Raw genomic sequence first — 26659 nt, 5'->3', positions numbered from 1 at the left:
CCTGTAAACACCATTTCCCTAAAAATGTTACATATGGTATGTTCTCACCTAAAATAATGGCTGAGTGTCCTCACCAATAAAAGACTAAGGTTTATTTTTAATAATTTTTTAAAGTAGTTAATTTCAAAATAAATGTAAAAACCAAAATACTAAAAACTAGCTTCTAGTAAACAAAAACAAAACAAAACAAAACAAAACAAAAAGGCTGATATAGATAAAATGAGGCATATACATGAATTAGGTAAAGGGAATGAAACACTGGTACATGTTACAACACAGGAGAAACCTTGAAAACATGATGCCAAGAAGCCCACATACAAAACCACTCACTGAATGGTTTCATCACATGAAATTTCTAGAATGTGGAAACCAAATAGTAGTACTTTCCAGGAGTGGATGGGAATAACTGGCCTTGTATATGGGGCTTTCTTTGGAGGTGATACATTGTTCTAAATTTAAGTAGTACTGGGAATTAGATAATTTCATGAATTTAAATAAAATCCACTGACTCAAACACCTTAAAAGAATTTTGTGGCATATAAATTATAACTCAATAAAAAAGAAGCACTGAAAAAAATCTTCTAAACCTCAGCCCAGAATGATAACACATGCCTGTAATGCCAGCACTCTGCAACCTGAAGCAAGAGATCACACGCCTCAGATCAGCCTGGGCCACGAAGTAAGAACAAAATTCAAAGTAACAAGAATAAAATTTATGTTACGAATTCTAAACTTAGGGGGTAGAGAGAAGACTCTATTTGTAATGAGCTTGCTGTGCAAGGCTTAGGGCCCGAGTTCAGATGCCTAGCACCAACGTAAAGCTGGATATAGCAGGGTGAATCTGCAATCCTCTTGCTATTATAGAGACACAGTAGACACAGAAGCACCAGACACAGTCTTCCATGAGCCACTTTGGTGAAACCATCAGAGAACCAGAGGAGCACCTGCCTCACACAAGGTGCAAGATGAGGACTGACCTCCACATGTATGCCAAGACACATACATTCCTGCACACATCTTCTACCTCACACACACAAATACACAACTGGGTGGTATTCACCTTTAGTCCTAGCGCTTGTGAGGCAGGGGCAGTCAAACCTCTGAATTTAAGGCCAACTTGATCCAGAGTTAAATGGTAATACCATCTCAAGCAAAAACAAACAAAAATCACAATTAATATCAACAACCACATAATAATTTAAATTGTTAGCCTTTTCATTTTATAAATATCTGTATAACACGTGAAGTACATTAAAATAATAATCGTATTAAATTGTATTTCCCTAATAATAATTCCAAGTTAAAATCTCATCTGTTCCTGATCATTTGACATTTTTCCACCCCTAAAACCATCTCTGCCTCCCCATTGTCACAAACTGGTTCTTCATAGTTTCAATGTGTTTCCCTCAGATTTCTCCTTAGTTATGATAGGAAAGTGACACCTGCAAGGTGAAGGAATCAGACCACAGACTGTCGAGGTGAGCAAAATTCAACCCACAAAGAACAACAGGATGGCCATCATTGGTGCCAGTTGCGTGCTCCATTTGGCACTGTTTACGCTATTCAAAAATGTCAATCCCATAAAAGACACAGAAGGGTAAGGGTTGCATGTTTTAAAAAAAATTATTTAATTTATGTATATGAACGTTCTGTTTTCATGCACACCAGAAGAGGAAATCAGATTCCATCACAGTTGGCTGTGAGCCACCATGTGGGTGTTGGAATTGAACTCAAAACCTCTGGAAGAGCAGCAAATGTTCTTAACTGCTGAGCCATCTCTCCAGCCCCCTTAAAAGAATTTTTAACTGAAAGCTAAAGATAACATACAGTCCTAAACAATATCCAGCACATGATAAATAAATAAACAAACAAACAAATAAATGAATGAATGAATGAATGAATAAATAAATAAATAAGTAAATAAAAAGAAAAACAGAAAAAAAGAATCCCAACTGTTCCCTAACTAAAACTTAAAAGTCTTTGCTATGGGCCCCTCTCCTGAGCCAGGTGCAGGCCTCCCCTCCCTTGAGCACCCAACAGTCATTCTGCCTTCCTTGGGCCCCTCCAGCACGTGGAGCTCTCACATGGAGCTCTCTCATGTCGGCACTGGAGAAACTGTTTGAGCTATTCAAGTTACTGGTGCCACATCGTCCTTCAAAATGGAGAGTAAGCAAAAAATGCAAAAAGTTACAGCTTAGAAAAAAAAATCAGTTAACAAAATTGAAAATAGGGCTGTATTTTAATAACCACAACCACAAACCAGTCTCTGTAAGTGCATATTAGTGTTTTCTGGATCTCTCTAGCTCTCCTTTTTCTGTATTTGATTACCTAAAGGGATAAATCTGACTTTAGTAACTCAGAGAATCAACATAAATTATTAAGTTTCTCAGCCTTTCGGATCCTTAAATCCTTAATTCTCTACTCATAGAAACTGCACATAGAGGACTAAACACACACATAGGATGCAGAGTGTCAATCAGGGTCCAACCATCCTTTGCTATTGACCTCGTTGCCTACTTCAGAGTACACCATCTGCCAAGTCATTAAACATTCCCTCATTCCACAAACTACAGCTTCCCACGGACAGGATTCTGAACATTTGATATTTGTGCATGTCAGCCGCTGTCTGGCACATCAGAATAAAGCACAAGTTCTGGAACAAGCAGTCACTGCTCATGAATTCACAGCTATTTCCTCGCCTTTGCTGAGAGAAGAGAGACTGTAAAAAGATTGCCATAGTATGAATATGCAGAGAAAAAGGAAAGCAAAGCACAGGATGAAACTTCATAGAGACGGCACATTACAAAGCAAATGAGAAAACTAGCCTCTAATAGCTGGCAAATCATATGAATTTAGTTATTCACACTTGCAGCCAACAATCCAGACCCAACAAAGGGAGGAAAAGAAAGTCTACACTAAAAGATGCCTTAATAGCAATAGAATGAAAATACCATGTTAATAAGTTTAAAATTTGTTTACAAGTAGAAAAGCATTTCTACAGTTCTGAAAAATGGTTTCAGTTCCTCAAGCAGGTCATAAACTTCGCTGTCCACAGACGGTATCCGGTGAGCAGACATGTTGTGTCTGCCAACCTCATAGTTTAAAAAAAGAAAAAATGGGATTGGCTGCCAGCATTTAATCAGGAGGATTCGCTCAGAATCCTCCCACTTCTTAAAAGATCTAATGGTCTGGCAAGGCTGACACCCCATCACCTCATTGTAACCAAGGCTAGCAATTCTCTACAAGACCTTCTCACAAGGGATACATGGGAAACTGAAAAGCATCAGAGCCTCAGGCTGACCCATTCTAAGCCAGGTTCAGTCACAGTAATATTGAGAAATTCCTTAGAAGGCACTAAAGCACAGCTGCAGTGGGGACTTAACACGCTTGGTGCTTCTGCACTTGTTTAAAGCTCCTGAGCTAATTGCAAGAACTCCCTTTTTTCTCCCAGTTACTCCCGAACTCAAAGGTAACAATAGCTGCAGTCCTATTAAAATATAGCCATCCAATCCCGATTAAACCAGGAAGTTCAAAAAAGATGCTTACAAGGGCAAGATCAACTTTATCAGCAACAATCATCATCCAGTTTTTTTTCTCTAAGCATAATCAGTAATCAGCTGCACTCAAATCCCAAGACAAGTGTGTGATTCAGACCCAGGTTGCAAAACTGCATATGGAAAACTCTGAGGATAAACTCCTCATGCAGAGGAAGCTCCGGCAACCTGTGTGGGTTTCTAAGAGGGTAGTTAGGACTCTCTTCCTCTCCTGCTCCCACAACCTCCGGCCCACCATCCGACCATAAAGACACTAGCATGTGTCAAAGTCATAGAATTAGGTCACTGAATGAATCCGGGACCTCCTACCTCTTTGCACCTGCTTACTCTCTTTGGCTTGGTTTTTCTTTAGATTCATGCAGTTCTGCTCCTCGCCTCTCCATTTTAGATGGTAAGACAAACTTGGTTCCTTGATGCTGACGACCATACATGTCATACTGAAGAAAAGAAGTGGACCTAAGCCACCCAACATACCCTCTATCCTAAACAATCTGGGGTTTTTGCAACCCATATGTGGTGCCATCAAGTTCTTGGGGCCTGAAGAAAGATTACCTAAGTGTGAGACACAAAACGACCTACATTCATATCAGGAATCAACTGGATGAACATGCTGACTCCTGAGTCACAGAAAACTATGGGATGAATGAGCATCTCTGGCATGGGACACTGAGAAGCAGTGGTTCTAAGTAGCTCTCAGATCTTCTTTATTCGTACAGACATTGAGAACCACTGAACTGTGAGCCCAACAGAAGGAGCAGCTTCACTAGGGCCCCGGGTCTCACATATTCTGTCCCACACCTACATGCCATAAGCCATTCCACAGACCCAGTTAAAATGACCATGTAATCTCTGTCACTATGATTCAAATTAATCAGCCATTTGAACAAAGAGGCAAACATTTTTAAAACACAGCTATTTAATGGCAAACTCCTTAATTATCTTGAAAAAATACAGATTAGCTTCATGTGCAAAAAGCCAATTATTTGCCATACTGTAGTTTTAAAGTAATCCTGTGCCTCTCAGTGAAGTTCTAAGTCCCTTTCAGCAGCTGCCTCTGTAAGGGTGGTTGAAACTGCTAACCAACACATGGCAAAGAAGGCTCTAAAACAGCACGACAATTTTATGCTTGACTCAGGTAATCATAGCTCTCTTGAGGGGAATCTGTACTTCAGACTTACTTTCCCCCTGCTCCCGCCATCCACAATCCCCTCTGGGGGAACTTCAGGCTCTAATACACTCAATTACACTCTACAGATTTATAATGCCAAACAGCCATTCACATAAGGGCTCTCCATAAACATTACCGGATTTACGACAACTCAGGTGATTGATTTGGACCTCTTAGTGTGCCACCTTATTCCAAGGCAAAACTTACATATTCATTTCTCTTTAGTTCCTTAACATGGGCTCCCTATACGTACCTCGTGCCTATTGCCTCATGAAAATAAGACCATGGTTAGAAAAACCAGTAATAAGACAAAATGAATTATAGAAGGGACAGCAGGTGAGACAAGGCAGATGAGTGAAGTCGATCACACACAGTAAGGACAATCAGTATTAACCTGAGGATAACCATAATGTTGCTATATAATATAACAGTTCACTTGACCACCATCTAAACTTATACTTCTTAAACATTAGTGAGTCCAAGAGTTACCTACAAATAGCTTTCAAACTGCAGGCTCTGATTCAAGCAGCCTGCAACATGGCCTAAGCAGATGCCTTTTAACAAGTTCCCAGGCACTGCTCATGCTATGGGGGCTCTGCTGCTTGGCAAGCATGGGTGGGAAGAGCAGCAGCATCACCTGGGTGCTTGTCAGATCCCTAGCATCCACTTTAGACCTAAGCAGAGATCCAGGGTCGGCAGTGTGCATGACAGACAGCAGCCTCCTGCCCCATGTGCTCACTGAAAACCAGATCCTCTTGGGAGCATTTTAAAAAGGAGTAAGGCCCTTGGCAGAGATTCTAGCCCAGTGAGCTATTTGGATGGTGTCACATTTGTTTCTTTTGAAGCATACCCAGGTGGTTCTGATGAGCAGGCAATATGGAGAACCAAAGATTTAAAATACCCTCCTGGGTAGGAGGGAAATATAAACTGACTGCTAATGGGATGAGGAATTTCTGTGGGGGAGGAAGAAATGTTCTAAATTTAACTATAGTGAAAATTCCATAACTGTGGATGAAACCACTGAACTGTACACTTTAAATGTGTCCCTCGTGTGATCTTTGAATTACATCTCAATAAAACTGTCATACAAGATGATTAAAGCCCTTAGCAGCTTCTCTACAGAAAATGAATAAATAATGGAACAACAATGAAATGGAATTATTTTCTATCCTGGAAATTTAGACAAAATTTTTCATTTCTTTTAAACATGGGGCGAGACAAGTGCCTCTCCAAAAATACTAAGATCCACTCACCAGCTATTCAGGATCAATTCTGCTCAAGGTCATGATGAAAAATAAGTTGTAAAAATAAGCTGCATTATAAAACTTGCTTTACTACCATGCTGAAAGAAGAGAGAGAGAGAGAGAGAGAGAGAGAGAGAGAGAGAGAGAGAAGGAAGGAAGGAAGGAAGGAAGGAAGGAAGGAAGGAGAAAGAAAGAAAGAAGGAAGGAAGGAAGGAAGGAAGGAAGGAAGGAAGGAAGGAAAGAAGGAAGGAGGAAGGAAGGAAGAAAGAAAGGAAGAAGGAAGGAAGGAAGGAAGGAAGGAAGGAAGGAAGGAAGGAAGGAAAGAAGAAAACAAAAAAGAAAAAGAGAAAAGGAGAGAGAAGTGAGGGAGGAAAAGAAAGGAATATTTATCCATTTGGAACACTTGTCCTGTATACAAGTTTCTATAGTACTTTCACTGAGGCTGGGTGTGGTGGTGCAAGCCTTAAATCTTAGCAGAGGCAGTAAGATCTCTGTGTGTTCCAGGCCAGCCTGTTCCACAGAGTGAGCTCCAGGGCAGCCAGGGCTGTTACAGGAAGAAACTCTGTCTGTGTGTGTGTTGGGAAAAGGGAGGAAGAAAAAATGAAATGGCTTTCTGGGAGCTAATGAGTATAAATGACATCATCATCACAAATGGAGTAGGACACCCTACTCAGTTTATTAAAAACTCCTCCACAAAATCCAGTGCATTCTGTAGTTATTGCTGTGTATTTTCTTTTTAAAGTAACTCTACCTTATCACAGTCTACAGATGACAAAGAGAAAGTAAATGTTATTTCTTGACCCTGGTAATTACACTTGCAAACAAGTGTCTCCTATTACTTTCCAAGGTGAAGAAGCTTGCCTTCCTGCCCCATACAAATTCCTGTGCTTTAAAAATATTTGCTCAATGAGCTCTTCAGTTTTCAAAGTTCTGAGAGAAAACAGCATGTTGTTGTTAAGACAGGTCTCCTGTATTCAGAAGTGTTGACCCTTTTGCTTCTACCTACCTGGGTGTGTAATCTACGTGCAAAGATTACACACTCAGTGACAGTTACATATTTTAAAGGGAAAAAAAAATCACTTCAATTTTGAGTAACACATTTCAGTTCCAGAGAAGCAACCCTGAAAACCACCCTGGTGAGGCCCATGTTGTCAGCTCTGCCATTCCTACAGGTCTTTGAGACAGTCACTTTCCACAACGACTGCCTGAATATCCTACTGGCTTAAAAACTCATTCCTAAGTTCATAAGTTAGCTAATGATGTAAAAATTCCTTTAAATATAAAGGGAGGGAGAAGGACAGCAAAACAGCTTAGTAGAAAAGCCTCTGATGCCAAGCCTGCTGACTTAAGTTGATACTTGCACCTACATGGTGAAAGGAGAAAATGACTCCCAAAAGTTATCCTCCAACTTCTACACATGCACACGCACATATACTCACACACACGCACACACACGCACAATCATGAACAACACAGAGCACTCAAACATACGCACACTGACACCCATACATTCATACACACATGCACACACTAAATGTAATTTTTAATCAATAGAAAACAATAGTAGAGAAGACTTACCTGATAGAATACAGACCCCGAATGTCTTTCTCCCCGTTTTGTCCTTCCTTTAGCGCTTGGATTTGTAATAGTTTTATAAGGGCTTTTATCAAACCGGGCATATTCCTATAAAGAAATATAAAAACATGCTGAATGTTCTAGACTTAAAACGAATACGCTAGGCAGGTGTGACACAAGATATTAAAACAAGAGCCTTGCACACTAGTCAAGCGCTCTAATGAGCTACACGGCCCTCCAATCCCACCCTGGGCAGTGGGCACCTACAGACGCTCAGCTCACTCTTCTGCACAGCCAAGACCCATGTATGAAAAAGGAAAACATGGCCAAAGAATCAAACCAGCTCTCAATCACCTCCCTACACACACATGAGGAAAATCAATCAGAGAAAAAAAAAGCAAACATTAGCCCACATAATTCGAGTCAGTGACCACATCAGTTACCCAGAATAAATGATCAAGTCATTTATAAATATTAGCAGACCATGAAAAATAACCAGACATGTGAAATGGATCAACCACTCAAGAGTGAGCCAAGGAACCAATTAAAGCAAAATAAAAGCCATTAAAAGAGAATTAATAAAAAGAGGAATTATACTTTAAAAGTTCTTATTCTTTAAGAAATAGAACAAATATATCAAAAAGAAAAATAGATACCTTTTTAAAATTAGTCTCCCTTATGAACTAAAAAGAAACCTTTAAAAATTATTTACTACCTTTTAAGTAACTTTTAAAAATCACGTTTGCTAACATTTATTGAACATACTATAACCTAAGCATTCTCCTAAGTTCGTAGAATATCATTGGTCATACCATACAGAACAAAGGACTCCCCATCTGCACTAACTTCAAGGTCAGGAAAAGACTTAAACTTCTCATGATTTGTGGCATTTACAAGAGCTGTGACTAACTGTACATTTTAATGGCGTTTAAATTTTTCCAGCTGACAAGACATTTGACTATACAGTAGACTACAGCAGTCAATAACCATGGCTATTACTTAGCTACTGGACACAGAGGTAATATTGTTAGTCCCAACCCAGATATACTGTATGTAAAACATCTGCTGGATTTTAAAACTTCAACATAAAAGGAGGGACAGATTAAATTAGAGAGAATGATGGGCTAAAGAGATGGCTCAGTGGTTAAAGCTCTGACTGCTCTTCCAAAGATCTCATTTGATTCCCAATACCCACATAGCATCTGTAACTCCAATTCCAAAGGACCTAATACCTTTTCTGACCTCTGTGAGCACCAGAAATGCACGTGGTTGACAGATATTGTACATGCAAAATACCCATACACATAAAAATATTTTTAAAAAATAAGAACATAAAATATGACTCCATGTTTAAATTGCATTTTGATATTTGGGCTTACATAAAGCTCATTGTTGAAATTAGTATCATCAGTTTCTTTTTACTCTTTAAATCTGGTTATCAAAAAAGTTAAGTTTATTTTATCGTTTGTGTGTGTGCATGCCTGCAGAGGTTTTAGATCCCTCAGGAGCTAGAGTTAGAGGTAGTTGTGAGTTACCTGATGTGGGTGCTGGGAATCAAACCTGGGTCCTATGGAAGAACAGCCAGTACTGCTAACCACCGCACCATCTCTGCACCCCAGCTATTAGAAAACTCTGAGCACCTTGTAGCTCAAACACATGGCTCATGTTGTATTTCCACTTCACAGCACTACTGATGACACTCCCAGACTCTTCCAGGACTGTCAACATTTCCCTTCCAGTTGAGGAATTTTCCACAGTACTTTCAATAGTAGTTCTTCCTTTTCATATGAATCCTCTTATATGCTCAAACAAGTGTAGAGTCACATATAAACCTTCTGTGACAGGGATCACAGTGCATGGACTTTCTCAAGTATAAAGCCACTATAAACAGAACCCCACACCAAATGAAAGCCTTCAAGCAAAGATACTCTCTGGCACTCAGTGGTAAAGTACTTGTTGATCAAGCATAAGGCCTGATTTGGATCCCTAAAACCCATATAAAAGGTGGGCATGGCAGTGAACATCTGTAATCCTAGGACTTAGGATGGGGTAGGGAAGAGAAATGGGGTTCAATGAAAGACTCTTATATCAAAAGGATAAAGGAGAAAAAAAATACAGTGGAGAGCAATACAATGAGAAGACACCCACACTGACCCCTGGCTTCTATATGCACACAAACAGGCAAGCCCACTCACATAAATGCTTACTCACTCTCACACTCTGTTTTCTCTTTCTCTCTCTCTCTCTCTCTCTCTCTCACACACACACACACACACATGCATACACAAACACACCAAACACAAGATTATATCCTCTATGTCATTTCTTGGATGGCTGTCAAAGATTAGCTTTGCTCACATACCCCTAAATAATTGTAACAATTTCATGGCACTTTACCTCGGTGAACAAAATGACCAGTTAATCTCACTATGACGCAATAAAATTAAACAGAGGAATTTTTATAGTATATAAAAAATTTATAGTGTGCATAGCATATTATATTTTATAAGAGAAAGCTTCTGGAAATACTTCACGCTAACATAGACAGTTTGATACACAACTGGGGGTGGGAATGGATGGGCAAAATAGGACCAAGGCCACAGACCCATACCAAGAGCATTTCAACAGAATGTTGAAGGAACTAGGTCTGTGCTTTAGTTGAGAGCCTTCTTTGATGGTGACAGAACAGGTGATGGAAGGTCTGGGGACCCCACAGGCAGTCACAGGGTCTGCTCAGAGCGCACAAGTACAAAGGGGTCATGCTTGTTTTTACACAGCAGCAGGAGGTACAAGATGATCTCCAAAGAAAGGCTCAGAGACATTTCCTCACTGGTTGCTTTGGAAAGCTTCGTGATGCTGACCAAGGACCAATCCTTTTCCTAGGGAGGTAGGCATCTGCAAGGGATAGGCCACAGTCCTAGAGCAGCCCACCTCAGAGATGCCAATACAAAAGCTGAAACATGGCTAACTGTCTCAGGAGGGTTTGTGGGCACCTCCTGGAGGCCTCATTAGATAATGGAGGTCTGGCCTGCTTCTGTCCATTGGGATTGCTAAGATTCTTCCAACAAGACTCCCAAATGCTCCTCTAAATATCCAGACTGCTCTTGCTTAGAAGGAAGCCTTCTCAGCATTCACAAACTTGAAATGAACTGCTCCTTTACAACTCTGCATCCATTTATTTTAGTCGGAATTAGGGACCTGGCCTAGGAGGAACCTGGGTCACAAGGAGTGATTCCTCCCATGCAACGCTCTCCTTTACAAAGACCCAGAGATTTTCAGCTTGGAAATTAAGCTAAAAGAGCCTTCAGCTGAAGAACCTGCCCTAGCTGGGACTGTCCAGCCTCAGTCACCAAGTGACACAAAGTCACTCAATCTCCTCAGAGCCTCCCTAGGATATGACTCTTCCATTTTTGTAAATTCACTAAAGATAATAAACCAGGTCTCGAGATTTCATCCTGCCTCATTCAGCATGGTGGGACCTTTCTGTGATGAGCACTTGCCTAACTCATCTGAAGTCCTAGCTTCCAGCCAAGCACAGAATAGATAACTCACAAGTGTACACAGTTGGAAATACACTAAAAATTAGCTAACGCAGTATTTTAAAATGCTGACTTTATAATATGCAAGTTATATATTATTTTTAATATAAATAAAAAAGCAAACACAAGAAAGAATTTAGTAAATAAAAATGTGGGATCAATATGAATAACAGAAGAACTTAACTATAATTTTTTAAAAGAAAAATATTCAAATAATAGTTAAGGAGAAGAATAAACAAAAACAATATATAACTCAGTTTCAAGAAAGGTACTGAGAAGGATTCTAAAGGGAAAAAAAATTGCAGTAAGAGAATAAATATTTTTAAGCTGCATGACAGACAAGATGGAGGACATAAAAAAGAAAGGCAACATAATATAGCCACGCAAGCCCCAACGAATAAGACTCACAGCAACCAGATGAGTGAGTGGGGACACACACACCTTCCCACTGCGTCAGCCTTTGTGGAAAGCCACTTTATAGCATCTCTAAAACTCTCAGATGAAGATGCCCTGCTCACACACACTGTACATCTAGGCCCCCCCCCACGGTTAGCCTTTTCATAGACTCAAAGGAAGACGCTGCACTGTGTTAACTATCTGCAAAAAATAAATGTTCGCAAGTAGGGAAATGCTGAAACTATGACACGTCTGCCAGTATTTGTTAATAGTGGTGCAAGCAATCTTGTAAACAGCAGCATGGAAAGATGTCCATCCATATTAGATTTAAAAGAAAAAAAAAAAAGGCAAACCTTACAATTATTTTAAACACTTGGAAAGACTGTGCACAGAAACTTTTTCTGTTTTCAAACTAAAACTAGGATTCCAATTTCAACTGGCTTTAGTTTGTTCAAATTCCATACATCTAGATCTGGTTTCAGACGCCAGCTCCCTCTACATCCCAGGGAAAATTAAAACCAGGCCTTGGAAGAATCTCTCACACAACCTAAAATTGCCAAGGCTTTCTAATCCTACCATTTCCTACTTTTCATCAGGACTCTCTAAAAAAGTGGTTTATAAAACAAGAAGATGATCAAAAGCAAGTTTTTCAGTAGTCCCTAGGAGGGGCACGAGGCTCCACCGCACCTGTCCTCCTGAGTCCCGACCCAGCTGCAGCTTTTCTGTTTCCTTCTGCCTTGTCTTTGGATACTGGCCACAGCCTAAATACACTCTCTCTGACTCTGGTACTCTGAGCTTTTTCATTCTGTCTCTGAAATTCGCCTCCTACCTTGAGGCTGCTTGTATACCATGTGGCTGACCTCCGTGTTGGCTTAACTCAAACAGCATGGCTTTCTCTCTCTTATCTTCTTCCTCCAGGCAGCTACTGAGATTTACAGCTTCCTGGCCTGGAGTTTTCTTTCAAACTCTAATAAAATTGTCCTCAAGCTTTCTTTAGAGTCTTTTTTTTTTTTGGGGGGGGGGTAGGTTTTCTATTTCTTTGCTTGTTTGTTTTCTTTTTTGAGTCAGGGTTTCTTTGTGTAGCCTTGGCTGTCTTAGACTTACTTTTTAGACCAGGCTGACCTCGAGCTCACAGAGATCTGCCTGCCTCTGCTGAGATTACAGGTATGTGCAAGCCCTGAGTGCATTCTTAAATTCTTATATTACTGAGACTAAGAATCCCAAGAGAGGTGGCTTCAACTTTCCCTGGAATATGTGACAACCATGAAGGGACTGAACTGCTCAAACCTCCTAGTAGCTCATATGGAGATAGTATAAAAGCTCCTCAAAGCACAGGTGACTACAGTCCAGGACCAAGCATCTGGAAGGCCCTCACACTATGATTCTAAGCACTCCAACAGCTATCAAACTGTCTGATAGTAGATCCTGGACTCATCCCTCTCTAGTCCAGCCTTTGAATTCAAACGGAAAAATGAGGAGGATCCCAGTGGATGGAGGCTCTTGTGAGCCCAAGGAGAGATTCTAAGGGGCTCTGATTTGTACATTTTAACAAGTCCTCGGCTCTAGTTCTGGTTCCCTGCCTGGGGCTTGTAAGGCTAAGAATCTTGCCTTTGCTTCTCCTTCACTTCTCTGTACAGGCACCAGTCAAGGACTTCTTTTCCTCCCAACATCTGGCAGTTAGAGCAATGTAACCACTGGAGCATTTTCAAGGTCCCCAAGATGGGACCACTGGAGGTGTATCCTAAATGCCACGCCCAGGGACCCCACCCAACAGAAAGAAGCCAGAGTCAATCATCACCCAATTTCCTAAGAGCTATTAGGGTTCCCTCTATACAGGGAATAACACAGAGCACAAGAGACAGAAATCAGACAGTTTAGAGACAGGGCCCTAATTTGTGTCCTAGGCCATGATCCAGTTCTCAGGAGCTGGCAAGATGGCCCAGAGGTTAAGAGTACTGACTGCTCTTCCAGAGGTCCTGAGTTCAATTCCCAGCAATGACATGGTGGCTCACAACCATCTATAAGATAATCTGATGTCCTCTTCTGGCGTGCAGGTGTACATGCAGATAGAGCATTCATATACATTAAATAAATAAATAAATTTTTTAGAGAGATGTCCTTGGTTCTGTCCGGGCTGGAAGGAGAAATCCCAGAAGTGTCTGTATACTGTAATCTCCAGTGTGGATCCAAAGCAACCTATTCAGAGGCGGGAATGTTACAGTAGTATTGAAAGCCCATTAAGGAAATTTTGTTTCCTAACCAAGATTGCAATCCACTTCTGGAGAGAGACATGCCATTGCCCCATCTCTTAAGAGTCAATCCAGCGAGGCAGGTTAATTACCTGGCCAAAGGACTACCCCTGAGGGAGGTGGGTTCACCAAAAGCCATGCTAAAAAGGTAGAAAGCATAATTATCCCTTTCATGAAATAATATACTACTTTTCCTCAAAAAAATAGTGCCCCCAGCACAGTCTCTACAAAGCACAGGGGGGAAAGGGGTCCTGTCAGGTCTGCTTGTCTTTCCGAGACCCTGTGGCTGATCTCCTTGCCAGCCTAACTCAAATGACTGTCTCTCTTTTCTATTCCTCCTCCAGGAGGCTGCCTGTAAGATCTACAGCTTACTTAGCCTGGTTTTTATTTTTGTTTTTGTTTTAAGTACTAATAAAATTGACTCCAAGCTTCCCTTTGAATAACAACAAAAAAGCCACTTACTACTTTCACAGTTTAAAAGTGTCTACCCCTTTTTTAATTTAAAAAAAAAAAAAGGATGCACAGCTTGATTAGTTATTTTAAAAGAACTGGGGTCGAAAGACAGCCGAATAGGGTGGGGCTCAGTGTGGACCCTTTGCCTACATGTATAAAGCTTAAAATTTAGTTCAAAATAGATGGGGAGAGGGAGTGATAATCTCACTTGAGGAAGGACTCTGAAGACAAATAGATTGTTTGATTGTCACCTAAACACTATGAGCAAAAACTTAAAGGCAACTGTTTTTTATTAAGAACTGGCATAGAGCCACAGTGTAGCACAAACAAAAAGCTTTTCTGACAGCCACTTACAGAGCCTCTGCCATGCGGCCCACCTGATTTTCTGAACTCAAACTCAAACAAGCCTACCTTTTCCTCAATCTCTCGGTTGGATACTGGCCAAAGCCTAAGCATACTTTCTCTGAAATTCTGGGCTTTCTCAATATCTCTCGAACCTTCATACCTAACACTGAAGGCATGAATTTATCTCCATCCCCCTCCTCCCAATATGTGCCAGGATTTTCAGCTCACCTGCACTCTTGGTTTGTTTTGTTTTTTGGTTTGTTTGTTTTTCCCCCTTTCAAACTCTAATAAAATAGTCCTTAAGCTAAAAATGAATTTTTAAAAAATTAAATGTCAAATTTGAGAAAGTGGCCATCAGAGGACTATTTCAGGAACTGGAATTAGCTTTTAGACAAGCAGGCTGCCTGAGTCTGAGGTACACAGGTACACAGAAAAGTTAATTAACAACTCAAAGCAAAGACTTTAATCAGGACCAAAAAGAGCTGATTAGATATTATGCCTAGTGTATTCATAGTAGAATGTGTTCAAGATGTCTCATTTACAAGGGGGGTGGGGCATATCCAGCTGCCTACTAACTATCTCCACTCAGCAGCTGAATGGCCTCATATTCAACATGTTGCAAGTCTGAACTCACGCTCTTCCTACACACGTGATTCTCTACATTAGTCTACTATCTAGAACAGTGGCTCTCAACCTTCCAATGCCAGACCCTGTAATGCAGTCCCTCATGTTGTGGTGACCCTAGCCATAACTGCACTGATAACTTCACGACCATAGTTCCACTACTGTTTTAACTCATAATGCAAATATCTGATATGCAGAATATCTGATGTTACCCCTGTAAAAAAAGTCATTTGACCCAAAGGGGTCTCAACCCACAGGTTGTGAACCACTGCTCTAGAACAAGAGTCACAGCCACCTCAATTAATGCTCCTGTTTCCTCATAAGGGCTTTACTCCAAAGCCAATACTTAGAACTTTATCCTCATGCTGAAGCCAAAGTTATCACTTCAGAACCCTCAACGTCTATGAGATGAAACGCTTGGATAGTTTCCCACTGTATCCAAGATAAAGACCCAAATTTCCTGAATCACCCATCATTACCTGCACTATCTGGCCCCCACCTCCCTCCCGGCCTCATCTCAAACGGGTCTCTCCCTTTGCTTTGAGCATTCTTTGTCCTCCCATAACAGAAATTTGTCATACAATATTTCCTATAAATGGAAAGTTCTAGCCTCTCCCATCTGCTTGCATAACTTGTACTATTCTTTAATCTCATGTTAGCATTGCTTCCTTGGGAAAGCCTCCTGTGACCATCGGGACCCTGTCAAGCCCTCATAGTACAGCCTAGCAGCACAGTACAATCTGTCTGAACAGAGATTACACATGTAGTTTATACTGTAGGCTAATATGAGAAACAATGCAGTGACAATCTTTCCTCCTAAACCAAAAGCATACATCTGCTTTCCTCACTGTAACATCATTAGAGCAAACACAAGAATTATATGCCAAGTTTGGACAGATACAGCAAAGATACTATTGTGTTTGGCTGTTAAGGAAAGCTCTGAAGGTAAATTTAGTTCTCCAATTACAGGATTTAACACATTTACATTGAAAATATGACCCAGCATGGTAGTGAATTCCTTTAATTCCAGCACTCAGAAGGCAGAGGCAGGAAGATCTCTTAAGACTTCAAAAGCCAGCCTAGTTTACATAGTGAGTTCCAGGATAGCCAGGGCTACATAGGGGGACCCTATCCCAAAAAGAAAGAAAAGACACTAGAACATGGGCTCTCTCTTTAACAACCAAATCTGCTATTTAGTTAGCTGGTTTCAATTAATGACAATAGTATTACTGGCTATATTTATAGAAAGCCATCCTTTCAAAGACTGCACAGGTAGACAATGAAAGAATTATAAACACAGGAGAAACATAATCAATATAATATGCATATTAACAAGCAATGAGACAACTTTGTGGAGGCAAGGCAGTGTTTGGTTTTGTTTGTTTTGTTTTGTTTTGTTTTGTTTCATTTTCAGAGTGTTTATTTTCATTTAGTAAACCTTAATCATATACTTGCAATATTACAACTATTTAGATTCCAGGCAGAATAAGGAATAAATACTCAGAAGGCATATAAAAACTCAGCTGTGTTGAAGACTATCAACTATACAGCCAAATCAGCCACATTGCAAATTTCTGCAAGGAGAGACCTAGCAACACCAGCCGGATCCCGCAAGGTAACATAAGTCAGCTGCAAAAAGTGCCTTTTTGAGAGGCTGTTTTCTTTCCATCCCTCCCATCCAAACACACTAATAATTCATGAAAATCACCAAACAATGGGAGTTTTTAGACTTTATTTAACACCCCTCCCCAGGCTGCTTCCAAAGAGTGAATCCAAAAACAGCCTTAGAAATAGGACAATAATAAAACCTCAAAGAATGGGAGTTTTAAGTATATTTAAAGCCATAATTATATCCATGATGATCCATCACAATTTTTTTTAAAAGAAAGCCTAACTGGACATATCTAAGGATGCCTGAAAATTCTTCGGTAAAGAGTTAACTTTCTCCTTTTAAATCTGTGCAGGAATGAATGTGTGCATGTGGCTATGTGCACATGTATGCAGGTGCCTGGCAAGACTGGAGTTGCAGATCACTGTAAGCCTCCGGGAGGTAGGTGATGGGAACTGAACACAGATCTTCCAGAAGAGCAGGAAATGCTCTTAACTGTTCAGTGAGCCCTTTCCAGCCCCAACCTCTTTGGAATTTAGTAAATAGAAAAGCATATGTGTGTTTGTCCTGCTTTACCTTTATAAATTATACTTGAAAGTAACCAGAGGATACATTGGGAAGTTCTCACTATAGCAGTATTTTAAGAAATAAGTGAAGAAAAACTAAGAAAATGAGTGTTATTCTGAAGCCTCTAGCCTAAAGAATCAAAAAACATAGTAACTGCATATTAACAGTCACAAGCATCATCAAAATGTAAACCATCAGGTACTATATATCTTCTCATGAAAGGACACTATTCTGCACCTGAAAAAAAATGTCCCTTCTCTCAGGGCTTTTCAGAAAATTAAATGAGTAATTTTAGATGAGTTTAAGAAGCAAACAGCTGGATACACAAGCAATATTCAGTTAAAGTTACTTTCCTTTACTTTGATTTTATTTTGCTTCCTTTGTTATTGTGCTAGTTTGGAGGGATCACTGTCCTGTTATACAGTGTATAAATAATGTGTGTGCATACACAAGTGTGTGTTGCATACTGGTGTATGTGTGTGTGTATGTGTGTGTTTGCATGTAGATTTCATAGATCAACCTCAAGATTGTTCGTAGGACTAGCCCTCGAAGGTCATTGATCCCATGCAGAAAGCTAACATCAAGATCTCTTTCCTGTTTGGGGAGTGAACACACCTTCTCTATCAATTCAATTACTACACAAGGGACCTCAGCATACACCTTCTTATACAATGAAGACATCACTGGTAGAGAGTTAAATTGTGACTCTAAAAAGGTGTGTCTGAGTCCTAATCCATCAAGTGTATAGGCATTTATGTCAGCCCTAAGAAACAAATACATACAGGCCCAGTTGACCCAAGCATTCCAAATTCAGGCCCTGCCCTCAAAAATATGAAATTCTGACCTCAACTAGGCTGTCCCTTACACATGTAAGAGAAGACTGCCCAGGAATGGATGACAGCCTGTGAGCTAAGCAGCTGAAATTAAGTCTGAATTAAGAGTCAAGAATGAAACACACAATCTGTAAATCCAATTTGTTTCAGATACCCATACACATCTCTATTGCTGAGTCACATGGCAGCTTCTCCCTTTCCCAAAAACAAGAAACAGAGACAGGAAGACAAAAAGACAGGGACACCGGAAGAAAGACAGGAAGATGGGAAGACAGACAGACAGAAAGAAAGATGATCAGGCTAGAGATGTGGGTCAGTTAGTGGAGCGCTTGCCTAGCATGCACAACGGTTTAATCCGCAGCATCACATAAGCAGGGCAAGGTGGTGCCCATCCATAATGTCAGCACTCCTGAGGTAAAAACAAAGAATGAGGGTAATCTTCAGCTACATAGTGGGTTTGAGGCCACCCTGAACTACATGAGACTGTGGGGTTTGGTGTTTAAAAGAAGAAGAGGAACAGGAGAAGGAAAAAGGAGAGGAGAAGAGAAGGAAGGGGAGAGGAGGTGAGGAAAACAAGGAAGACATGGCAGCAGTAGACAAACAGTATTTTTTTTTTTTTTGACAAACAGTATTCTTATGCCCAAGCTAATTCAAGTGGATTCTGTAACTCCGGGCCCAATGGGCTCTAACATGTTCAAACATCTCAAGAACCTGGTTCCAATGTCCCTCAATAATGTTTTGTTGTTGTTGTTGTTGTTGTTTGAAGTCACGTTACACAAGATTACTCAAGAACTCTGAGAGTAAAGAGACTTTCAGGACTGAGCCACCTCTCAGTAACCAGGGACATTATAAAAAGATCTTCAATTCTCACTATGCATGAGACCCAAGACTCAGATCTTATAATTAAAGTGGCTCAATAATGATGTTGAGGATTCCAAAAATCATATGTAACAAACAAGAAAAAATGGCCAAGTTGTACAAACTAACTGCTCTACACCAGGAAGATATAAATGATCACAAGCGCACATATGAATCACAGGTGCTGGGTTTCTTTTGTTTGGGGGTTACTTGATTTCAACACTAAAGACTGCTCATATATGCTCAGCCTCCTTAAAAAAAAAAAAGATATAATGCTTAGCTCTGGCTTTCAAAACACATCAAATATGAAGTAAAAGCAAGTACCCTTTTTTCCCAGGGATAGAATAAAAAGCTATTAGGGGGAAAAAGGAAGAACAAGATCACCCCAAAATGGATGCAAACGGTACAAACCTGGCCAAATTGGCCAAGTACCTTTTTAACTAGAGAAGATTTGTGAGTCCTGAAAGGGATTCTTGCTCAGCTTCAAGCAGTCTCAGAAACTCAGAGGCAAATAGAAGAGAGAAACATTAGATCCATAACCAAATCACTGTCTAAATGCATGAAAAAGTAGAAAATGAAGAGATAGAGTCACTGGAAGGGAGTGGGGAATAAAAACAGTCCTGAGGAGGTCATGCTTAAATGGCTGAGGGAACAAATGTTTCCTTTAAAAAAAAAAAGAAAAAAGTCTAAGATGTAAAGCTAGTGAGAACGCCTTTAAGAAAGTTCTGTATTCTCATTTATCTTCTAAGTACCAGAAAATGATCAAATTTCTTCTTTTGCAATTTTCCATTATAAAAGTAATGTGTTTGGTAGCCAGTCTTCTTAAATCACCCAGAAACACTTCAGCATGAATATATCTCTTAAAAAGACAAACAAAGCCTCAGCCATATCTCTGGACTTTAAAAAGAAATAGGACAGCATGTCCCAGATGAGGAAAGTGAAGAATCACTTTTGTTATGAGCTTTAAGAGAGATTTTGGAACTTTACAGAAAGGAGGGAGAATGCTGAGAAAGACTAGAGAACATCTACAAACAAGCTAAGAGGCCTAAAGGGAAATTTTAAAATACAAGATGAGGAAGCGGGCGTGGTCTGCTAACTCAGTCCCTGACTGGAACTGTGCTAGCAAGGTGGACACACCTAAAGCCAACCCGAAGTGCTGACTGAGGCAGATTGAAGGCTGCATCATGCAAACATTTGGAGGAGCCCTCGTACCAACATCCCTGGTTGGTCCCTGTCCTGCTAGATAAAATAAGGAAAAGGAAGCTGAATAGTACAACAGTCTAGTACAGAGAGCTAAGAAGTGTGTCTCCTCAGTCACTAGCTGTTCAATACATGATAACAAAGCAATTAAGTTTCTCAAGGAGGAGAATCATCAGTAAAAGAGAGGATCCTGAGAGACTAGAATTTTCTCAATTATCCTCAATCTTAACTCCAAATAATCCTCAGAATCATTTTTTAGCAATAGACTCACTATGAAATTTTTAATCTTTTATGTAAGATTTCCTTTAAAAGCAGACTTTCAGAATTTCAGAAAATATACTTTAATTTTCCATCTTCAATACAGCCTTGTAAACTACATTAACAGTAGGTTCCTTCCCTGTTTGAAAGCACAAAAGGCACACAAATCAAATGCTAGCCTAGTTTATCTAGAGTATAACCTTCCTTCCCACTAGGCACACTTTAAAAAGAAGGGGGATGGGAAAACAGCACAGCTGAAATTACAGGCTGTCTTGACACCTCAATATCGAAAACTGAATACCTGGTTCCAAAGGAGAGTAAGATTTTATTCATAATCCGGTTACTAAGCAACAGTAACAAAGGCTGCATGAGCTTTCCGGAAACTAAAAGAAGAAAACCATCTAAGGAATGAAAAGTGGGAATTCCTTATACTGGGAATCCTTAAACTCACAGAAAGAGGAAAGGAAACACAATATAAACTCAAAACAAGCAATTCTTCAAAGGACAAGAAAAGTATATTATGCTACTATGTATCATTCACTTTAATTCCAGTTTGCATTCATTTCAAAACTCAGGGGTGATAATCATTTCCTTACTATGTGTCCTTTACGGCCCTTTATTCCTTTCCCCTCCCTAGAGAGGCAATTTTTTTTTTTGTTTTTCAAATTTCCTTACTGATTAAAAGAACATTTCAGAGGCCTTAAATCCATTTCTTTGTTTACAGAAGCTATAAAAACTAGTTTACAATTGTTTCCTGTTGCCCTGGCTTTGAAGCAAGAACACTCTAGGACATCAAACTATTCCTTTGAAGAGCACAGTCTCTCAAGCAGAGCCAGACACTTTCCCAGCCACGCCCTGTAGTTCAGACAACCAGGGCACTGCAGATGGCAAGTCTCTCAAAATTAGACTATACAGGGCAACAGACTCTGACATTGTGGGCTAGGCTTCAGGTGAGAGGGGGTTTCCTCACAATTCCATCGTCATTTAATAGACCAGCCCTGCAAGGGCCACAGAACTGGTGATCAGTTGGCAAGATGCTCATCACTTTTCCTTTCTCTGAACCTCTCAGCCTCTGGCTGGAAGGCTGCAGCGTTTCCACAAGCCACATTCTCTACAGGTCTATTCCACAGACTCCTCACTGCTGGCATTTTCTCTCCCCACCCCACCCCCACATCAGATCCCGAGGGATGACAGTTAGAAGATAAGAAAAGATAAGTTTTAAAAATAATTCCCCAAATCAAAGATAGTCAGTCCTGCTGTAACTCTGCTCCCAAGTATCTTCAGAGCCCCATAAACCTCTATATGAGAAGAGAAAATCCTGAGGCAAGAAGAGATTTAAGCAGTGCAAACTGAAAATCCACTGTCTTGGCCAAAGTCATTCCTGCTTCTTAGATCCCAAAGACAGACACAGTTTTCTGTCTCTGAAGTTTCCCAAGACTGCACTAGAAGAGGAGGCTCGCTGGAGCCCCTGTTTTTAATTAGCCTGTTTCTTAAATTTCATTCTCATTTTGCTTTTTATAAAAAACATAAGCAGCACAAAGTTTGGTTTTTGTAATTGCTACAAACCTCAAAGCTCTGCTACTTGAAATAAAGCAAATGAAAAAAATTCTGGTTCCTGACATGCAAACAATTATTACCTCCACTGGCGACAATAAAGAAAACTTAGCTTCTACGTAACACGCCTTATGTTCAAACTGAGTCTAAGACTACACTGGAAACCAGGCCCAGTGGCACGCAGTTTCAGCACTGGGAAGGCTGAGGTGGGGGATCTCCTGAGCCCAGAGCTTCCAGACTAGCAAAGACCCAGCCTCATGCACAACAGCAAACAGGAAATCGGGGCTCGGGCAGCACAGCAGCACAGCACTTGCCTGAAAGCATAAAGACCTGAGTTTCCTCTCCAGAACACATGTTTAAAAATAAAAACAAAACAAACAAATACCTGGGCATAGCAGCACATGCTTACAATCCAAGAAGAGGTAGAAAAAAAGCAAATCCCTGATGCTCAATGCCTAGCTAGCCTAGTCTTCTTAGTCTTTCAGGCCAAGAACTCAATGCCTCAAAAAAAAAAAAAAAAAAAAGGTAGAGGATTCCAGCCTACACCCCCACAACTATGGAGCTACCCGCTTGTTGTCCACTTCTCACCATGGTGGGCTCTGTGCCCTCAAGCTGGTCTGTCTTGCACTTCCAGCATGATGCATTGTGCATTTCTACCATGATAATGGGCTCTGTGCCCTCAAGCTGTGTCCAGCACAAGCTTCTCCCCTTAAATTGTTGCTTGCAAGGTATTTCACAGTAAAAAGAAAATTAATACTCTTAGATAATCTGCCCAAATCCTTAAAACTAACAATGCCAAGAGTTACTGCTAAAGTAAACTATGGATTTTAGGCGGTAAAGATGTGTTCGTGTAAATTCAAAACAAAAATAATTGACCTCACCTGAGAAACAATGCCCGCGGTTTTCCTCTGCTTACATGCTCATGTGTGAACACGTACCTATGCACACTCACATTGACATCACAAAACAAACTGGTTGGCTTCAGGATCTACTTCAGTTTAGACTATATAAACATTCTCAGATGAGAAAAAAATCCCCAACAACTTACCACTACACCCACAGATTGGTGCATTCAAACTCTCGTCAGCGGAGCTGCTGCTTGCAGTAGATGGTTATTAGCACAGAGACCCATAGTTGGTCAACAAAAAGAGAACAAGAGACTGCAGAGTTCTCAGGGCTAAATGGACATCTTATGACAGACACTCCATCGTCCCGAGGTTCAGGATCATACGGGAAGGAGGGGAAAGAGGCAAAGGCGGTAGATGACTACAACAAAACTGCTTTCTGAATACACCAGGGCAGTTGCACATATGAACTCAGCGAGAGTGAAAAGTAGCCTCACAAAATCCTAACATGGAGAGGGGCTGGTCCCACCCCATCTGAGGAGCTACATAGTTGACAGTTGCGGAGGGAGGGAGAGTACCTTTTCTTTAAGGGTGTGAGCTCTGGCAGGCCGACCTTACTCTAAGGGGTTGGGCTCACTGCCACGAGTATTTGGGCAGCACAAATTAGATTCAATAGGGTTTAAAGAAAAAAAAAAAAAAAGTCGGGTAGGTAGGGAGGCAGGGATAGATCTTGGAGGGGTCCGGGGGGTGAATAGGATCAAAATACATTGTATAAAATTCTTAAAGAATAAATTTAATTCTTAAATATTATTTTAAAGGATAGGCACTGAAGCACTGCCTATATCTGCAAAAGACTGAAAAATGAAAAAATGGTAAATTATGATTTTTCCACACAATGGAAATATCATGCACCTAGAAAAAAAATCACAAAATGCTATTTCTTTAAGGAATAAGTTCCAAGATACATTTTTTCACCAAAAAAAAAAAAAAGGTAGCATCAAGAATATTTTATGAGGGCTAGAGAGATGGCTCAGTTAAAAGAACTGGCTGCTCTTCCAGAGGACCCAGGTTTGACTCCCAGAATCCACATAGGTACATAACTCTCTGTAACTCTAGTCCCAGGGAACCCAATGTCCTCATCTGGCCTCCATGGATACCAAGCACGCGGATAGTACACAGACATATACAGAGGCAAAATACCCATACACATAAAATTATAAAAAAAAAATGATTTTTAAAAGATCTAAAATTACAATGGATATACATGTTTAAAAGAATGTTTCCTGGTTTTAGAGATTGTCCATGTAAATTTGCAGTTATATAAATATACATATCTTTGAACAGTTCACAACTATTATGTGGCTTCACGCAGTGGCACACTCCTGTAATCCCAGCACTCGGGAGGAAAAGCCAGGCAGATCTTTGTGAGTTTGAGGCCAACCTGGTCTACAAAAGTGAGTCCATGACAGCCAAGGCTACACAGAAAAACCCTTTCTCAAAAAACAAAAACAGTTATGCATAAATGCATAATATACATAGCAAAAAAAATACCCTTTAAAGGATACTAAGACCCAGTATCAGTCTGCAACTACAGATAAAGACAAAGAGAAAGGAGACCAGTACCTTTGCCTCGTATGCCCATATAAATCCTATCACTAGTCTAAAATACATCTGCACTTTTAAGAAACAATAGTTGTTACTGGCAATTACAAACAGATGGCACGCTTACTCACTATTAGCAATGCTTATACTTTATGGTGCATAATAGTGATTGAGGATTATACTAACGTGTGATTAATATCCCATGCCGGCATAATTCTCTAAGCTAATCCCCCAGAATTAAAGGTGAATACCTAAATCTGGCCTGACTGCTCTTTTTCTTTTGCTTGTAATGTATATGCACTACACATGTTCCTACAGAGGGTTGTGGGCCACCGTATAGATGCTTGGGAATGAAACCCAGGTCCTATGCAAGAAGATCAAGTACTCATAATCACTGAGCCATCTCTCCAGCTCGAACTGCTATTTTAATACACAAAGGTACTGTTCTGGTCTTCTCCGCTGCTAACACCCTAATGTAAGAAGTACAACTCCAATTTCCATGTGTATGTGTATAGACACATATGCTACACATCCTTCCACCCTCAGTCCTCGTGCTCAGTGACAAGTACCTTTATCATACACTGAGCCATCTCAGCAGCCCACGCAATACAACTCACAAGGCCAGCAGATTCTGTACCGATAGACTTTAAAGCATTTGAACAATATGGGAGAGGGGCACCATTATCGGTACCTGAGAAATGAAAGAAGACAAAAATCTGCGTGGCTAACTTGAAGCCAATTAATGAATAAGACATATAAAAATCTTTCCTTTCAACAGGATAGACATAGGAAGTAGGAGAAGACAGGGAACAGGACAGGAACCTTCCACAGGGGGCCTCTGAAAGACTCTACCCATCAAGGTATTAAGGCAGATGCTGAGACTCAAACCCAAACTCTGGGCAGAGTACAGGGAATCTTAGGAAAGAAGGAGGAGACAGAAAGACCTGGAGGGGACAGGAGCTCCAAAAGGAGACCAACAGAACCAAGAAATCTGGGCTCAGGGAGTCCTGCAGAGACTGATGAATCAACCAAGAACCAAGCATGAAGAGAACCTAGACCCCCCTGCTCAGATGTAGCCCATAGGCAGCTCAGTTTCCATGTGGGTTCCCTAGTAAGGACAGTAGGGGCTGTCTCTGACATGAACTCAGTGACAGGCTCTTTGATCACCTACACCTGGCAAGATGGCCTAACTTGGCCACAGAGAAAGAAGATCCAGACAGTCATGATGTGACCTGATAGGTGAGGGTCAAATAGTAGAGGAGGAGGACACTCCTATCAGTGGACTAGGGGAGTGACGTAGAGGGAGAAGAGGAAGGGAGGGTGGAATGCGAAAGAGATGAGGGAGAGAGCTACAGCCGGGATACAAAGTGAATAAATTGGAATAAATAATAATAATAATAATAATAATAATAATAATAATAAATTTTTAAATCTTTACTTTCAAAAATCTTCTCAAAGTGGCTTCTTTTCTTTTTATCTTTTTTTGTTTTTTGTTTTTTGGTTTTTCAAGACTGGGTAGCCTTTGCTGTCATAGACTTACTTTGTAGACCAGGCTGGCCTCAAACTCATAGAGATCTGCCTGTATCTGCCTCCCCGAGTTCTGGGATTACAGGCATGTACCACCACACTGGCTTCAAAGTGACTTCTTAATGGATCCTAAAGCCACTTTTTGATAGGCTACTTCTAAAATTACTAATATTCCCTATCTCTCTTTCTCTCGGTGCATGAGTGTATAGAAATAGACAAAATAAATACATTTTAGTGACAACACAATCCTTACTTTTTTAGAACCATTCAGTCATCTACTAAGTTCAAAGATTGTGGAAGACAAAAACAGAGGCCAGAATAGTACAAGAGAGCAAGCCACAGAGCTGAAAAGGCACAAGTATCTGGGCTGATTCTTGAAAGACAAAGAAGCTAAACAACAAGAAAGACCCTAGGGAAGATGCTCAGTCTTCATTCAGAAGGGCAAACACGATAGACATTGGAAGCAGGAGAAGACACGGAACAGGACAGGAGCCTACCACAGATGGCCTCTGAAAGACTCTATTGATTGAGGTATGGAAGCAGAGGCTGAGACTCATAGCCAAACTTTGGGTAGAGTGCAGGGAATCTTTTGAAAGAAGGGGAAAGAGAAAGACCTGGAGGGAACAGGAGCTCCACAAGGAGAGCAACAGAGAAAAACA

At 40.5% G+C, this 26659-nt stretch overlaps 1 protein-coding gene across 2 annotated transcripts in view; it reads right to left on the bottom strand.

The window, feature by feature from the left end:
- The window catches only part of Focad (focadhesin), a 315631-nt gene that overhangs the window by 247735 nt on the left and 41237 nt on the right, over positions 1-26659 (bottom strand). For both annotated transcript variants that reach the window (XM_060365822.1, XM_060365823.1), the window contains exon 5: positions 7545-7649. In XM_060365822.1, coding sequence (XP_060221805.1) covers positions 7545-7649 — 105 coding nt within the window. The remainder of the gene's footprint in view (positions 1-7544; positions 7650-26659) is intronic.

Source organism: Meriones unguiculatus, chromosome 12, assembly GCF_030254825.1.
Source record: "Meriones unguiculatus strain TT.TT164.6M chromosome 12, Bangor_MerUng_6.1, whole genome shotgun sequence".
NCBI lineage: Eukaryota > Metazoa > Chordata > Mammalia > Rodentia > Muridae > Meriones > Meriones unguiculatus.
Note: the sequence above shows the minus strand (reverse complement) of the source record. Positions and strands in the feature narration are given on the sequence as shown.